Source organism: Lepus europaeus, chromosome 12 (genome assembly GCF_033115175.1).
Source record: "Lepus europaeus isolate LE1 chromosome 12, mLepTim1.pri, whole genome shotgun sequence".
Lineage (NCBI taxonomy): Eukaryota > Metazoa > Chordata > Mammalia > Lagomorpha > Leporidae > Lepus > Lepus europaeus.
The window spans coordinates 95,823,047-95,840,409 of NC_084838.1; the positions used below are offsets into that span (position 1 = coordinate 95,823,047).

Here is a 17,363-nt window from a genome sequence, read left to right on the forward strand (position 1 = left end):
CCAGAATGTTTACTCACAGAAATGACAGATTCACAATTAAAATTTAATTAACAGGTACAATTTTCATAATTTTAAGCTTTTCCCTAAGTAACTTAGAGCAAAAAACACTTGGATGCCTGTTACTGCTTGTTTATTGGAAATCAACAGTGGATGACCAAAGGAATAAAATAAACACACGTTAGCATTAATGGAACGTTTCAGAAACACCAAGTGGACTTAATTTGAACATTTACCCAAGTTTACGCTGGTACCTGAGAGGAAATATTGGAAACTGCAGTAAGCAGGGCTGGCATTGTGGCACAGAGAGTAAAGCCACTGCCTGGGATGCCAGCATTCCATGTGAGCACCGGTTCAAGTCCCAGCAGCTCCACTTCCAATCCAGCTCCTTGATAATACACCTGGGAAAGCAGCAGAAGATGGCCCAAGTCCCTGGGCCCCTGCCACCCATGAGGGAGAACTGGATGTAGCTCCAGGCTTCTGGCTTCAGCCTGAACCGCGACAGCTGTTCAGGCCACTTAGGGAGTAAACCAGTGTATGGAAGATACCTCCATCTCTCTGTAACTCTGCCTTTCAGATATAAAGAAATATTTAAAAGAAACTGCAGGAAGCAAACTGCAGACATATTTTCTTGGCAAAAATTGTAATTAGTTTCCAGCATTTACCAATGTGGAGATTTGGTAGAAAAATTCAAATTCCTTCTTTCTCTTGAGAAAGCTCTCAAGTTCTGATAACAAGGAGGTGGTGGTTCTCCCCACATCACATCAATATTTTTCCAATCTGTACACTGGCTTAATTAAGTACCAAGCTCAGGATTCTGAGAGCAAGAATTCTCAGAGCCGGCGCTGTGGTGTAGCAGGTAAAGCTGCCACCTGCAGAACCGGCATCCCATATGGGCGCTAGTTCAAGTCCCAGCTGCTCCACTTCCAATCCAGCTCTCTGCTGTGGCCTGGGAAAGCAGAGGAAGATGGCCCAAACCCTTGGGCCCCTGCACCCATGTAGGATACCAGGAAGAGGCTCCTGGCTCCTGGCTTCGGATCAGTGCAGCTCCAGCCGTTGCGGCCAATTGGGGAGTGAACCAGTGAATGGAGGACCTCTTTCTCTCTCTGTCTCTCCTTTCTCTGTGTAACTCTGACTTTCAAATAAATAAATAAATCTTTAAAAAAAAATTCTCCCCAGCCCACCATGTCGCTTTGGGTCCTCAGGACCCCTGGCTTATAGTAACTCCATTCAGTGAAAGAACTCAGAGCAAGTAGTTTTATTCCCCCCACCCCACCCCACCCCACCCCACACACAGCGGCCCTGCATTGGAGACTGATTGCACAGAGTCACGACTTCACCATGTCTCCTCATCAGTGCCAGGATCCCCCGCCCTCTAGAGACACCGACTGACTTCATAAACCATGGTCTTACCCAGGGACCCGTAAACATCATCGTGTACCCTGTCTCAGGAAGAGACTGGTTTAACTTGTTCCCTTACCTGTCCAATTCCGAGAACAATTGGCGATGGGAAGCTACAAAAAACACAGAATAACAAATTTCAGCAACATATAAGAATATGAATACGGTGCATAAACATGACAATGGGGCTGGCGCTGTGGCACAGTGGATAAAGCCGCTGCCTGCAGTGCCGGCATCCCATATGGGCACCAGTTCGAGACCTGGCTGCCCCACTTCCAATCCAGCTCTCTGCAATGGCCTGGGAAAGCAGCAGAAGATGGTCCAAGTCCTTGGACCCCTGCACCTGTGTGGGAGATCCAAAAGAATCTCCTGGCTCATGGCTTCAGATCATCCCAGCTCAGCCTTTGCAGCCATTTAGGGAGAGAGCCAGCAGATGGAAGATTCTCTCTCTCTGCCTCTGCCTCTCTGTAACTCTATCTTTCAAATAAATAAATAAATCTTTAAAAAAAAAACATAATGACAGGAGCTATTATGGGCTACACAACGCAAGCTCAATTTTCTTCACTTTTCAACTAACTGGTCCTTGCAAAACCTGGAAGACAAATGTAAACGACAACATGACTGTGTATGTGGAGAAGCCCCAAGAGGCTGCTGAGAAGTGACTAGAACTAATGCAATCACTTCAGAAAGCTCATCAAATACAAGATAAATACTTTTTTATTTTTTTATTTTTTTAAGATTTATTTATTTGAAAGGCAGAGTCACACAGAGGTAGAGGCAGAGAGAAAGAGAGAAGAAAAAGAGAGGCCAATGCTGTGGCACACTAGGTTAAAGCCCCAGCATGCAGTGACCACATCCCATATGGACACCGGTTCGAGTCCGGCTGCTATGGCCTGGGAAAGCAGTGGAGGATGGCCCAAGTCCTTGGGCCCCTGCACCCACGTGGAAGACCCGGAAGAAGCTCCTGGCTCCTGGCTTCGGATGGGCGCAGTTCCAGCCGTTGTAGTCATCTGAGGAGTGAACCAGCGGATGGAAGACCTCTCTCTCTCTCCCTCTCTCTCTCTCTCTGCCTCTCTCTCTCTGTGTAATTCTGACTTTCAGATAAATAAATAAATCTTTAAAAAAGAGAGAGGGAGAGAGATCTTCCATCTGCTGGTTCACTCCCCAGATGGCAGCAACAATCAGAGCTGCACCAATCCAAAGCCAGGAGCCAGAAACCGATCCCAGTCTCCTACGCGGATGCAGGGGCCCAAGCATCTGGGCCAACTTCCACTGCTTTCCCAGGCCACAGCAGAGAGCTGCATTGGAAGTGGAGCAGCCAGGACCCGAATTGGCACCCATATGGGATGCCGGCACTGCAGGCAGCAGCTTTACCCACTACACCACAGCGCCAGCCCTGAGATAAATATATTTTTAAAAGGCAACTACATATCTATATGCCAGCAGGAATCAAAGAAAATGAGCAATATAAAGACATTTTACAACAGCACCAAAAAAAATCAAATAATTATCTGAATGTTTTGAAGGAGCTATTTTATTGTTAGGTATGAAACAGTATTGGTGTGTTCTGCTTTATGTTGGCTTTTATTTGAAAGGCAGAGACCAAGACAAATAGACAAACATAGAGCTCCCATCTGCAACGTTCATGCCCAAAAGGATGCCCATAACAGCCAGATATGAGCCAGGCCGAAGCCACGAGCCCAAAACTCAATCCAGGTCTCCCATGTGGGTGGCAGGGACCCGAGTACTTGAGCCGTGATCACCCGCTGCCTCTCACAGTGCATGTGAGCGGGAAGCTAGACTTGGGAGCGAAGCTGAGAATCAAATCCAAGCACTTTGATCGTGGACGTGGTCGCCCCAAGTAGTGTCTTTTTTTTTTTTGTCATGAACAGATAGGTTTATTTCAATAGTAAGTTTGAAACTCTTGTCTTTAAGCAAGGATACTACAGTAACTTTATCAGGAATAGACAATATCCTACACTGTCAAATATATAAAAGTTCCTTTTGCCTTTCCATACGCCTTTACATCCAGGTCTCTGGAGAACCTGAGAAGCACTGCTACCTCTCTCTGTATTCAACACAGATACCATGGAGTTGGCAGGGTGAGAAACAATTGCGCTGGCTCCTGGCTTCGGATCGGCCCAGCTCCTGCCATTGCAGCCACTTGGGGAGTGAACCAGTGGATGGAAGACCTCTTTCTCTGTCTCTCCCTCTCACTGTCTATAACTCTGCCTCTCAAATAAATAAAATTTTTTAAAAAAAGGCATTTTCAGCACAAACACACATATGGTGCACAAAGTGATAAAGTTTATTTAAATGGTAGGAAAGCAGACACACACACACACACACACGTATAGTTATGGTGGGCCAGAGAGAGAAGGGGGTTGGGGAAGGGAAGTAGAGAGGGGGGAACACCCTTAGGACCTCCTCTTGTTCTTGCCTAATGAAAGAGAGACCAAGTACCCCCCAGCACCTCCTTTTATGAACCAATGTGGTCACCTGGGAGATTTATGACCCCTCCATAAAATTCCATATTGGAGCTTAATGCACATGACATGGGGACCCTTCTCCAGGTATCCTGGGAAAGGGAGTGTTCTGACCGATAGGATAGAATGACATGGGGCAGAGCCTTGTGGTTTGTGAGCCCCAGCTCAGCTAGCTACCTTGGACCATATCATACCTGCTTAACACATTTTTTCAAGTGAAAATAAGGTCACCACAAGTGAGACTGTGTGCTATTTGCACAATGATAGTGGACAGGTGCAGGTAGATGCATATATAGACCCTGCATCGTGACAAGGATGCCACTGCAGAGGCCCAAAGAAGGCTTGCAACAAATGGCATTGGGGGATTTGGGTACAGAATCCTGACCTCTACCTCACCTTGTTCTTAACAAAGCAGCAAGTAGATCACTTCATTGCTCAATCCTTCCTTGGTGCCCAGGCATTCTCTGAGAACACCATAAAAGCTCAACGATATCACTCAGCCCTCACTCTGCACGTCAGAGACAAAACACACCTGTCTCAGATAGGGTACGAAGGGACAGAGTAAACCCACCTCAGCAGAGAAAATAGGATGGATGTCTGGACAGCACCACCAGGAGAATAAAATTCACCCCAGCGGGTGCTGGGTTGCACCTGCTCATGTACCGCTCTGGACAGAAGCACTCTCCCCCGCGGGAGCCTCCCTAGCACAGCTACCCTCCGAGAGCTCCCTGTATTCCAATCACTGGTCTGTATAAGGGTGCAAAGGCCAGGGCCCGTCACCCCACTCAGAACAAATCTGTAGAGCCATTGCAGTAGCACAGCCTGTGGATCAGCCTTTGTGGTGAAGGGCTCCACTCCCTGCACGTCCGGTGCATCTCAGATTGCACAACCTGCAGCACGAAGCAAGATAAGGAGGCAACACCATGAACACACAGTACTTAGGGAAGATCAAAGGGCTCAGCCATCCTCCTGCACACTCGCTCTAGGCTACAGAGCACCTCAGAAGAGGAAGACATCAATAAAACAGGAGCTCAAACTGACATGAGCAGTCAAAGGAGATGAAAGGAGAGAACAGACCCAAGGAAAACACAGAAGACCACTGGAACTGCTGCACGGATAAACAGCTTCAGAAACACAAGGATCCATGTGGCCACTACCAAGAACACCTGAGGAAGCCACCCCACCCCAGTGCATGGAGAGGAAAAGGACAAACAGGAGAGAGAGAGAGAGAGAGAGAGAGAGAGAGAGAGAGAGAGAGAGAGATGGAAGTCAGACCAGCAACACTATTGGGGTGAGTGCTGTGCCTGATGTGAGTAACTCAGTAAAGAAGAAGATGGTTTAAAGATAAAAGACAGGGGGCCGGCACTATGGCACTATGGCGCAGCGGGTTGAAGTCCCAGCTTGAAGTGCTGGCATCCCATATGGGTGCTGGTTCGAGTCCCGGCTGCTCCACTTCCAATCCAGCTTTCTGCTATGGCCTGGGAAAGCAGTAGAAGATGGTCCAAGTCCTTGGGCCCCTGCACCCTTGTGGGACACTTGGAAGAAGCTTCTGGCTCCTGGCTTCAGATCAGCTCAGCTCCGACCTTTGCAGCCATTTGGGGAGTGAACCAGAGGATGGAAGACCTCTCTCTGTGTGTCTCTACCTTTCTCTGTAACTCTTTTAAATTAATAAAAATAAATCCTTTAAAAATAAATTTTAAGAATAAAAAGATAAAAGACAAAACTGATTTTCCTAAAGTGAGTGGGGGAAAAAAATGAATCTTCAGATCTACCACCACACAGTGTTACAGAAGAATCAGCTAATGAATTCTCAACATGAGTAACACAGCAGCCACGAACTGTCCATAAAAAGCCTAACAACAGAATCCCGTCAATGACAGAAATTGATGAAGTTGAGAATGAAGACATATGGACAAGGAGTTATTGCATCCATTTATTTATTTGTTTATTTATTTTTAAAGATTTATTTATTTGAAAGGCAGAGCTACAGAGAGAGGAAGAAACAGAGATCTTCCATCCACTGGTTCACTCTCCAAATGCTTCAATGGCCAGGGCTGGGCCAAGCTGAAGCCAGGAGCTTCTTCCTGGTCTCCCACGGGAGTGGCAGGGGCCCAAGTACTTGGGTTATCTTTCACTGTTTTTCCTAGGCCATTAGCAGGGAGCTGGACTGGAGGTAGAGCAGATAGGAGTTGAATCAGTGCCTGTGCAGGATGGCATCAAGGCGGCAGCTTAACCTGCTACGCCACAACACCAGTCCCTACTGCATCCATTTAAACACAGACTGAGTTCAAACAAGGCTGGGCCTATAATTACCTTATAGAACATGGAACATGGAAGACATGGAACCCAGGGGAGATGGGAAGGAGTGTACCCCGTCCTCATCTCTCCTAGCAGGGAGGTGACACACGTTACCAGAAAGTCAAACATGGATTAGAAACAAACAATGGGGGTAGGTGTTCTGTGCAGTGTTAAGATGCCTCTTGGATTGCCTGCATCCCAAGGGGGAATGCCTGGATTTTTCTCCTGGCTCTGTTCCTGATTCTAGCTTCCTGTTAAAGTGAGCCCTGTTAGAAAGCAGGTGATGGCTCAAGTCCTTGGGCCCCTACCACCCACACGGGAGACCCAGATGGAGTTCCAGGCTCCTGGCCATGGCTTGGCCCAACTGGGACTGCTGTGAGCGTTTGGGGGAGTGAGCTGGATGATGGGAGCTCTCTACCTCTCTTTCTGTCTTGTGAAAGAAATGAAATTCTTAAAAATTGAAACATAAGTTTGCAATAAGCATAACAATCCTAACTTCTTAGTTTTTATACTTTTTTAATCTCTAGTGGGATCATTTAAGAAATATTTACCCTTGTAGTAAAGAAATTGTATTTGGAGCTGGCCCTATGGCATAGTAGGCTAAGCCTTCGCCTGCGGTTCCGGCATCCCATATGGTTGCCAGTTCCAATACCCGGCTGGTCCACTTCCGATCCAGCTCTCTGCTCATGGCCTGGGACGGCAGTGTTAGATAATCCAAGTCCCTGGGCTCCTGTACTCATGTGGGAGACCCATAAGAAGCTCCTGGCTCCTGGCTTCGGATGGGCTCAGCTCTGGCCATTGCAGCCATCTGTGGAGTGAACCAGTGAATGAAAGACATTTTTCTTTGTCTCTCCCTCTCTCTCTAATAAATAATAAAAAATCTTTTAAAAATAAAAATAAATTTTAAAAAAGATTTTAAAATCTCTGCATAGTTTTTTTTTTTTTTTTTTCATAGCACTCATTTTCCATTAACTTTCTGAAGGCCCCTGGTCTATGTCATTCGCAGTCCCCATTTGAAAAATCAGATGATCTGACTGGTGCCACATATCCTGGAAGGCTGTGACATGAGGTTCACAGGGTCAGCCGGCCAAACTGCTTACACTGAATGAACTCAATCTTTTCCATCTAACTTTCAGTTAAAGAATAAAGAAAAATAAATCAGTTAAGATTTCTAACAAGAATAAAGACAATCAATAATGTGGGATATCCTACTAAACAACTGGTTCAAGGTTTTCAGAAAATTAATGTCAGCTGTGGGCTTTTGGATGCACACATTCCCTATCCGAGCGCCTGCTTCAAGTCCCAGCTCCACTGCTTATTCCAGTTTCCTTGGGAGGCAGCAGGTGATGGCCCAGGTACTTGGGTCCCTACTGCTACTCATGTGGCAGTCCTGAACTGAGTTCCAAACTCCTGGCTTTAGCCTGGCCCAGTCCCAGCTGTTGTGAGCAATCCAGTGAGTGGGAATCAATCTCTCTCTCTCTCTCTCTCTCTCTCTGCCTTTATGGGGAGTGGGTAAATAGGGATCTTTTCTAGATTAAAATAAACTACAAAAACATAACTCCATGTAATGCATGGGTCTTGACTGGATCTTGACTCAAATGTTAAAAATAACCATAAAAACATGTTGGAGACAATTGGGATGATTACATAGCAGCTGTTAGACTATTTTAGGAGTTTATTGTTACTTGCTAAGAGCAAAAATGGTTCCATGTAGGAAAATGTTTCCATGTCGATGGCTGGGGAGGGAAGCAAATGGAGTGAAGGGTGAACATTAGGGCATGTCAGTGGTGTGCACAGGAAGTGCCTACACGTCTCAGGATGTTGGCAACTTGCCATGGCAAAAACTGGCATGGGGCAAAGCCTAGGCAATCCTCAAAACAGTTAAATAACGTACAGACCCCTTTTCCAATTTCTCCTGGATTAAAGAAAGCAATCTATAAATAAATGTCATATGGATCCATTTTTAGAAAAAAATCAATCTATGCTTCCATCTATTTATATCTATATCTAGATAGCTACTCATCGAAAAAGTGTCTGAAGTTATCGCCCAATGGTAATGATAGTAATTTTTTAAAATTTCAACCTAATTAATATTTTGTTTTTGTGTGAATCCTTTATAATGATCATAACAGAGACTTTTCTACAAAGAAAATAAAATAGATACTTCAAGATGATGGTTCTACTTTAAAATTTTTTATTCATTTATTTAAAAGGCAGAGTGACAGAGAGACGGGGAAAGACAGAGTGATCTTCCAACCACAGTTCATTTCCCAAATGTACCTGAGGGAAGCAACAGATGGAAGAGAGGGTCGGGGAGTGCACATCCAGCCCCCCTATCTCAGGAGGTCGCCATGGTGCGGAAGGCGGGGCCCAGAAGCAGGAGTGTTTCTTGGAGATGAGACTAGACTGTGAGGGTTCAGCATGGGAATCCTGTAGTTGCTAAGGGCTACCCCGAATCAGGGTGGGGAGGCACTCTAAGACTTCCTTTTTTTTTTTTTAATTAATTCTTTATTCAAAAAGCAGAGTTACAGAGAGAGACGGACAGACAGAAAGAGAGATCTTCAATCTACTGGTTCACTCTCCCAAATGCCTGCAATGCCAGGGCTGTGCCAGGGCAAAGCCAGGAGCCCAGAGCTCCATCCTTGTCTCTCACATGGGTGGCAGGGGCACAAGCACTGGGTCACCTGCTGCTTCCCCAAGTGCATTAGCAAGGAGCTGGATTGGAAGCAGAGGAGCCAAGACTTGAATAAGTAGTCATATATGGGATGTTGCAAGCGGTGGCTTAACCTGCTGTACTACAATGCAGCCCTTTTTATTATATATATATATATATATATTTTTTTTTTAAACTTACTTGAAAGACAGAGAGAAAGAGAGAGCCCCCTCCACCCCCCACCCAAATCCTCAAAGGCCCACAATAGCCAGAGCTGGGCAAGGCAAAGCCAGAAGCTGAAATTCAGAAACTCAACGCAGGTGTCCTGCATGGGTGGCAGGAATCAAGTACTTGAGCCACCAGCAGTGCCTCTCAGTATGTGCATTAGTGGGAACCTGGAATCAGGAGCAGAAACCCAGGCACTCCAATACGTTGGCGTCCCAAAGCAGCACCTTAACTGCCACAGAGAACCCAGGCCCCCAAAAGCTTTTATAGAAACCCCTCAGCGTGATTCAGACATCCAGATAGGTTTGGAAACTTCGGTGCTCAAAGATCCCAATGGCCTGTCCTGTGATGCATCACAAAAGTAAACACGCACAGCAAATGCTGAGCAAGTATCTGTTGAACTGAACGCAACTAGATTCAATATTTTTATGAAGCAAAGCCTTTTGTATCATAAAGTATGGTATTTTCTTAAGATTTATTTTATTTATTTGAAAGACAGAGATACAGAGAGAGGTAGAGCCAGAGAGAGAGAGAGAGAGAGAGAGAGAGAGAGAGGTCTTCCATCTGCTGGTTCACTCCCTAAATGACCATAACAGCCAGAGCTGAGCTGAGCTGATCTGAAGCCAGGAGCCAGGAGCTTCCTCCGGGTCTCCCATGCAGGTGCAGGGGCCCAAGGACTTGGGCCATCTTCTACTGCTTTCTTAGGCCACAGTAGAGAGCTGGATCAGAAGTGGAGCAGCCAGGACTTGAAGCAGCGCCCATATGGGATGCCAGCACTGCAGGCCAGGGCTTTAATCCGCTGCGCCACAGCGCCGGCCCCTAAAGTATGGTATTAAAATGGAAAAACAACTGAGACCACCTGCACACCTGTGTGAGCCTCATCACAAAAGACAAGTGGAACCAACTGGCCGCAAACTCTTAGAAGACCTCACTTTGTCCCCGCCCAGGCAAAGTCTCACAGTTCAGGTCTGCAGCCTCTCTGTCCAGCCACATAAACCTAGCATCAACGAAGTAAAATTTATAAATGGAGCTGGCGCTGTGGCGTAGCGGGTAAAGCCACCACCTGCAGTGCCGGTATCCCTTATGGACACCAGTTCTAGTCCCGGCTGCTCCACTTCTGATCCAGCTCTCTGCTATGGCCTGGGAAAGCAATAGAAGATGGCCCAAGTCTTTGGGCCCCTGCACCCGCCTGTGTGGGAGACCTGGAGGAAGCTTCTGGCTCCTGGCTTTGGATTGGCCAAGCTCTGGCCGTTGCAGCCAATTGGGGAGTGACAGTGGATAGAACACCTCTCTCTCTCTCTCTCTCTGCCTCTCTCTCTCCCTCTCTCTCTCTCTCTCTGCCTCTCCTTATCTCTGTGTGTAACTCTTTCAAATAAATAAATAAATCTTAAAAAAAAATAAAACTAACAAATAGCTAAGACCACCCAACAGTTCTGTTCCCCAACCAGAGGAAGAGAAATCCAAGATGTCCAAAGAGAAAAATCATTGCCTCATGCAGACACATGACCCTGTGGATTGGAGAAAGTCTTATCCTCTAGCCCACTGTTCTATCCTCACACAACAAAGGGTTGGATCAGGTTACTACAGTGGCTGTTTATGGTTGTAACCAAATCACCTCAACCCAACCCTCCAAAACTTGTGCCTAATGCTTTTTGAGATGAGAAAATGGACACTGTTATTTGAACGGGGTTTTCCAACTGTACCCAGGATTCTGTGTGACAGATCATGGAGAAATGTGAAATGTTTATGTGAAATGTTTATAAGGGGTTTGGTCTTCTAGAGGGGGAAAAAAAAAAAAAAAACAGGATGAACGATGTTAAAGCCAGAAAGGCCGGGAGGTAAGACACCTGCCGGGACAGGGACACTGCCTTCACCGGCACAGCATCAGCCAGGGCCTGCTGGCCCCTGCCTCCAACAGGTGCCGTGGCCACTCGGAGGTCACTCACTCAGGTGCAGGGGCTGGAGACTTCTGAGCGCACTTTGAAAAGTTCATGCAAAGTGGAATTAAAAGGTAAGTTCATGTTGGTATGGACATTTTTTGAAATAATGGGGCTGGCGTGGTACAGTGGTGAAGATGCCACTTGTAGCACCGGCATCCCACACTGGAGTTCCAGTTCAAGTCCCGGCTGCTCCACTTCTGATCCAGCCTCCCCACTCTTGTGCCCGAGAAAGCAGAGGAAGATGGCCCACGTATCTGGATCTCTGTTACCCATGTGGGAAACCCAGAAGAACTCATGGCTCCTAGCTTCAGCCTGGTCCAGCTCCAGCTATTTGCACCTACCTGGAGAGTGAACCAGTGGACAGAAGATCTCTGTCTCTGTCTCTCTCTCTCTGCCTTTCAAATAAATAAATCTTTTGAAAAATTGTTGGGACTGGCGCTGTGGTACAGCAGGTTAACGTCCTAGCCTGAAGCACTGGCATCCCATATGGGCACCAGTTTGAGTCCCAGATGCTCCTCTTCCGATCCAGTTCTCTGCTGTGGCCTGGGATAGCAGTAGAAGATGGCCCAAGTCCTTGGGCCCCTGTATCTGTGTGGGAGACCTGGAAGAAGCTCCTAGCTCCTGGCTTTGGATCTGCACAGCTCCAGCCATTGCGGCCATCTGGGGAGTGAACCAGAGGATAGAAGACCTCTCTCTCTGTCTCTACCTCTCTTTGTAACTGTCTTTCAAATAAATAAAATAAATCTTTTAAGAAATTGTTTTGAAATCTATGCATACTTTTTTCATAATATATATTTCCCATGAATTTTTGAAGATCCATGATATATATGAATTTTTTACACCAAATAAACTTATTTTTCAATTCTACTTTGCACAAACTTTTTGATTCAACTAGCAGCCACTCCCAAACAAGCCTATTAACAGCACTCTTTTATTCTGAAATGGGTTTTGGTCTTTCATTAGCGTGCATTATGTATGTTAAATGTTCCAAGTTTAGGTTTCCTAAGGTTGGGTTTCCTATGCCCAACCAGGAAGCTCCAACACACAAGTAGAAACCTTACAGAAACCATCACCAGCTGTAGGATCACCAGAAAACATCCCAGGTCCCTCTCTTCCATCCCCACGGCAGCCCCACACCCAGTCCTAGCTATCTCTTCCAAAGGCCAATACCATCAGTTCTCCAGCCATCCACAGCCAAAAAAAAAAAAAATCTTAATCACAACCCTGACATATCACACCCCAAGTTAAGCCTTCCCAGGGGCGTCCAGTTGCTTCTGAACTAACGTTACAGCTATTTAGCACAGGCACGCTGCACGCACCCTGGGCTCCCAGATCAGCAGCCAGGATGGTGGAGACTGTGTGACTCCCTTGGCTCTCCCCTCCAAAGTCCCTGTACAACCTGCCACTCACTGCTCTCCAGCCCCCTGCTGGTGCCAGTCCCAGGGGAAGTTGTCACCCCTCTGCAGCTGCCACCCTCTCTGTCCTGGTCCAGCAAGGCTCCCTCCCTCACCGCACGTGCTGGGGTCTTGGCTCCAACGTCACCCCCGCAGGGAGACCTCACTGCTACCCTTGCACACCCCTCCCACTCCCGCACTCCCCAACTCCTTTTCCTGCCTTCTTCTCCAGAACTCGGGTCACATCCAGTGTGTCTGTCCCCTGCGATGCAAGCTGCGTGAGGTTATTAGGGGCTCTGACCCGCTCTGTCCACTTTTGGTTCCCAAGTACCTGGAACAGAACCTGGCGTATTTCAGGTGCTCAGACAACACTACTGAACGCTCTGGTTCCTCTCTTCCTCCTGGACCTCTCTCCCACCTTTCAGGCTCTTGCCCATTCAGTTCTGAAGCCGTCCAGTGGGGCTGGGGGTCTGCGGGTCCCTCAGACAGAGGCGGAATGTCCGTCACAAGCAGGCTGCCAGCTGTGGCTGGAAAGCCTGCCTCCAGACCGACGGCATCTCCCTAACCAGTAGCTTCCTGTGCTGCACGTGTGACCTTGTGGCTTTAAGTCACACCTTCCAGGTGGGGGCAAGCTCTCCCCCAGAGCTGGCCGGGTAGGGGCTGAGCCCCTGGGGAGAGTCGGACTGGCTCCAGGAGATCCCGGCTACCTTACGGGACCCTTGCAGGTTTAAATCATGCCTTCAAGGTAGCTGCCATCTTCCACCCAGAGCTAGCAGAGGAGGGGCCTGAGCCCCTAAGGAGCCAGGCTGTCTCCAGGAGACCCCACTATCTCCACGAGCCCCAAGCCAATCAACACACCCATGTGAAACCCCGTCCAATGGCACCCCCAACAGAATGATCCAATGGAAAATAAAACAGTAATGCCTTGAAGACCCAGGACACTTCCCCAAGACCAGTGTCCCTCTCACACTCCACCTGCTCTCCTCTCGGACCAGACGCCTCCTCTGTCGATTGCCAATCAAATAAAAGTTTCGTTTCTGCCTCTTTGCAAACGGTTTCCGGCTTTTTGCTTCTACACTGAGGAAAAGAACCCATGAGACTCGCCCCGACGACCACCCTCCCCTGAGCAACCGGTAAGAAGTTCCAGCCACAGTTCCGTCCGCCCCTCTAGCAGGCCAAGCCCGCGCCTCCCGCAGGACCCTAGAATTGCTGCTGCCCTCCTGGTGGAATGTTCTGGCGCCAGCCACTCCACCCCAGGCACTCTCGCGGCATATCTGAAACCGCCTTGCTTACTCACAAAAGTGCTTATTTTGTCTCCACCCCTGAAGCAGGACCTCTGTGTCGGGAGCAGCTGTGCCCTGGTTCCTTGCAGTGGGCTCAGCCCACAGTGGGTAACTCAGTAAAACACCTGCTGGAGGTGCACTGTGGGCCTCGGTGTTCTCCACCAGGAAACAAAAGGGCTGCAGACACTCAGATCTCTGGGTTCTCACCGCCTCTCTTCTAAGAACCCTCACTCTGGAAAGCGCTCCCTTGGAACACCTGGGCGGCACGACCTGGGTTGTAATTCCCTAGATTTTACCTCTGAGCCAACTGCCGACTCTGGGACCAGCGCCAAGAGGCAGAGCTGTTAACCAGGGAAACTAACTAGACGGAAACCTACAGTTCTTTTTCAACGTGGCGAGCACGCGAGCAGAACTGACCAGGACTCTCTGGTCCTCAGAAATGAGTTTAAGAAAAGGCCAGTTTGCTGCTTGACTTCGCACTACTGGGACAGCGCGCGTGCCACGGCCCGACTGCGTTCCGCGCGTGTGTTCCCACGCGTGTGGCTCATGGCTCAGGACTAGTCCGGGTGCCGAACAGCGAGATTCGTCTTCGCGTTGCTCGCTTTAAAAGCACATGTAGGCCACTGCGGTCCGCCTCTGGCGTGGCTCCACTCGCTGTAGCTACTCGGGAGTGCGGCGCGCCCGAGGGGCCCGAGGCGGGGCTGTGCGGGCCTGCTGAGCCTTAGGGCGCGGGGAGCACAGAGGTGCGGTGGCCCCCCAGCCCCACCCTGGGAAAGCCTGGGTCAAGGTGCGCGCCAGGGCTGCTGGCTCCGGCGCCACCGGCCGGGGGGCCGCCGCACCGCCGAGGCACACGTGGCCAGGGGCTGCGGGACGCCTCCCCCGCACTCCGGCCCGCCGCGCCGGACCCCCGCCCCACCTCACCCGTAGGTGGTCAGCAGCGCCTTGTTGACCAGCACGATGAGGAAGGAGCAAGTTCCGTAGAAGAGCGCCGACAGCAGCCTGGCCAGCCGGGAGGGCAGCCGCGCCGCGCCGGGCTCCGCGCCCGCGCCCTCGACCGTCATGTCCCCCCCGCCGCCCCGGGCCGCGCGGACCCCCGCCGCCCGCCGGCCTCGGCCGCGCACTGGCCCCGGCGCGCCTCGGTCCCCGCCCCCGGCCGGCCCGGGAAGAGGGCGCGGCAGGAACAGGAAGAGCCGGGCGCGAACCGCGGGCGCCTCGCGCGCGCTGGGGACTTTTCCGGGTACCTGGACCCCCGGCGCCTCCGGAAAACGGGCTTGGGGCAGTTGGGAACTTCCCGCTCCACCAAGATCGCGGGCTTGGGGAGAAACGCTCACGCTTACGGTTTTGCTTTTTTCCCCCGTGCTAAGCTTATTTTCTTGGACGTGTCATTTACAAGCAGTGAGAGACGCAACTGTGAGATGAGCTTTGGCAAATGCGCGCATCCGAGGAACCGCTCCCAAGTCAAAACAGCATTCCCAGCACCCTTAAAAGTTCCTTTGGGCCGGGGGTTCGAGTCCCGGCTGCTCCACTTCTGATCCGGCTCTCTGCTATGGCCTGGGAAAGCAGCAGAGGATGGCCCAGGTGCTCCGGCCCCTGCACCCACTTGGGTAGACCTGGAGGAAGCTCCTGGCTCCTGGCTTGGGGCTGGCCCAGCCCTGGCTGTTGCCGCCATCTGGGAGTGAACCATTAGATGGAAGACCTCTGTCTCTCTCTCTCTCACTATAGTTTCACATCAATAAATCTTAAAAAAGAAGTTCCTTTTGTGCCACGTTGTTAACCCTCCCACCACAGTGCCTTCCATTGACTGTAGGTTAGATTTGCTTTATTCTAGATTACACACACAGGATGCTTCTCTGGAGTTTCTTATGTACCTGAAAGGCTTTTGTTCTCCCCCATTCATTTTATTTGTGCCACACATCCCTGTGGTTTCTTTCCCCATTCACTCGCCAGAAAAATAACACTAAAAAAATCCAGGAGAGAGGCCGGCGCTGTGGCATAGCAGGTAAAGTCGCCACCTGCAGTGCCGGCATCCCATATGGGTGCAGGTTGGAGTTCCGGCTGCTCCACTTCCTATCCAGCTCCCTGCTGTGGCCTGAGAAAGCAGTAGAAGATGGCCCAAGTCCTTGGGCCCCTGCACCCAAGTGCGAGACCTGGAGGAATCTCCTGGCTTCAGATCGGCGCAGCTCTGGCGTTTATGACCAATTGGGGAGTAAACCAGCAGATGGAAGACCTCTCTACCGCTGCCTCTCTGTAACTCATCCTTCAAATAAATAAATAAATCTTTAAAGAAAAATCCAAGAAAGCACAAATTGTGCAAAACAAGAAAGAAAACCACAGGGAAGCCTGTTTTTAAAAACTAATTCATAGTCAAGTCATTTTGATTAATTCCCTCAAAGTGATCAACTAAGCTTCCAGGGAGTCTCCAAATAAAATTTGATTGCAAAACAGTATCATTGGAGGCCGGCGCTGCGGCTCACTAGGCTAATCCTCCACCTGTAGCGCTGGCACACTGGGTTCTAGTCCCAGTCAGGGTGCCGGATTCTGTCCCGGTTGCTCCTCTTCCAGTCCAGCTCTCTGCTGTGGCCCGGGAAGGCAGTGGAGGATGGCCCAAGTCCTTGGGCCCTGCACCCGCATGGGAGACCAGGAGAAGCACCTGGCTCCTGCCTTCGGATCAGCGCGGTGCGCCAGCCGCAGCAGCCACTGGGGGGTGAAAAAGAAAGACCTTTCTCTCTGTCTCTCTCTCACTGTCCACTCTGCCTGTCAAAAAAAAAAAAAAAAAAAAAAAGATTTAAAACAGCATCGTTGGATCAGCAGGTTAGGCAACTGCAGGTGAAATCCTGAGGTGTTTGGCTGCTCCACTTCCGATCCAGCTCCCTGCTAACATGCCTGGGAAAGCAGCCGTGGAGGGCCAAGTCCCTGCTACCCAGATGGAGTTTCAAGCTCCTGGCTTCTGTCTGGCCCAGCTCTGACCATTGCAGCCATTAAGGGAGTGAACCAGCAAGTGGAAGATCTCTCCAATTCTGCCTTTCAAATAAATAAACAAATTAAAAAAAAAAAAAAAGGTATCATAAGTCTTTCAGTGGTGCCCTTCATCCTATCTGCATTTGATTTGCTCCCATATATACTTCCCGGACTTTGTCACAATCCCATCCTTATCCTGTTTAACTCATTGCTCACTGCAGTTGCTTGGGAAAAATCAGAAGAGACTGGTTGGTTGTTCATTGATCTAACAAAAGTGATTGATAAGAAAAATTAATTTACTAGACTCTTCAAAAGTAGACAGGTTCCAAATGGATTCTGGGGGAGGTGTGCCTCAGAAGAAACACATCCCGAATGTACACAGAATAAAACCCCAGTTCCATATTACCCCTATTTAAGGCCTGGGATACAGCTGGCAACAGTTTACTACTTATCCCAACCAGTGTTATTTTTAAACCCAATAAGGAAGTTAAGTGTTTATAACCTTAAAGGCCCTTACAAAGTAAGAAAAAGCAAAATCTCACAACAGTTACAACTATGCAATGATGCCTCCGGGAGACTGGAATGATATAAAATGTACCAGAATAATGCTGGAGCAATGCCAGGCTACAGGGGACACTTCTGTGCTTTTACATTTTTCTATATCATGGTGATTATATTTTTGATGGGAAAACAAGTTAGAAAGGCTTCAAGAATGACCACAGAGTTTA

General features: G+C 49.1%; 1 protein-coding gene across 5 annotated transcripts in view; it reads right to left on the reverse strand.

Annotated features, from left to right (window-relative positions):
- Positions 1-14,752, reverse strand: part of SLC35D2 (solute carrier family 35 member D2) — a 55,370-nt gene extending 40,618 nt beyond the window's left edge. For 3 of the 5 annotated variants that reach the window (XM_062207113.1, XM_062207112.1, XM_062207117.1), the window contains exons 1-3: positions 14,599-14,752; positions 13,370-13,471; positions 1,478-1,511 (exon numbers count right to left, since the gene is read on the reverse strand). In XM_062207113.1, coding sequence (XP_062063097.1) covers positions 1,478-1,511; positions 13,370-13,471; positions 14,599-14,738 — 276 coding nt within the window. In that variant the 5' untranslated portion in view covers positions 14,739-14,752. The remainder of the gene's footprint in view (positions 1-1,477; positions 1,512-13,369; positions 13,472-14,598) is intronic. The other 2 variants (XM_062207115.1, XM_062207114.1) reach the window with 1 other exon arrangement.
- Positions 14,753-17,363: the final 2,611 nt, after the last annotated feature.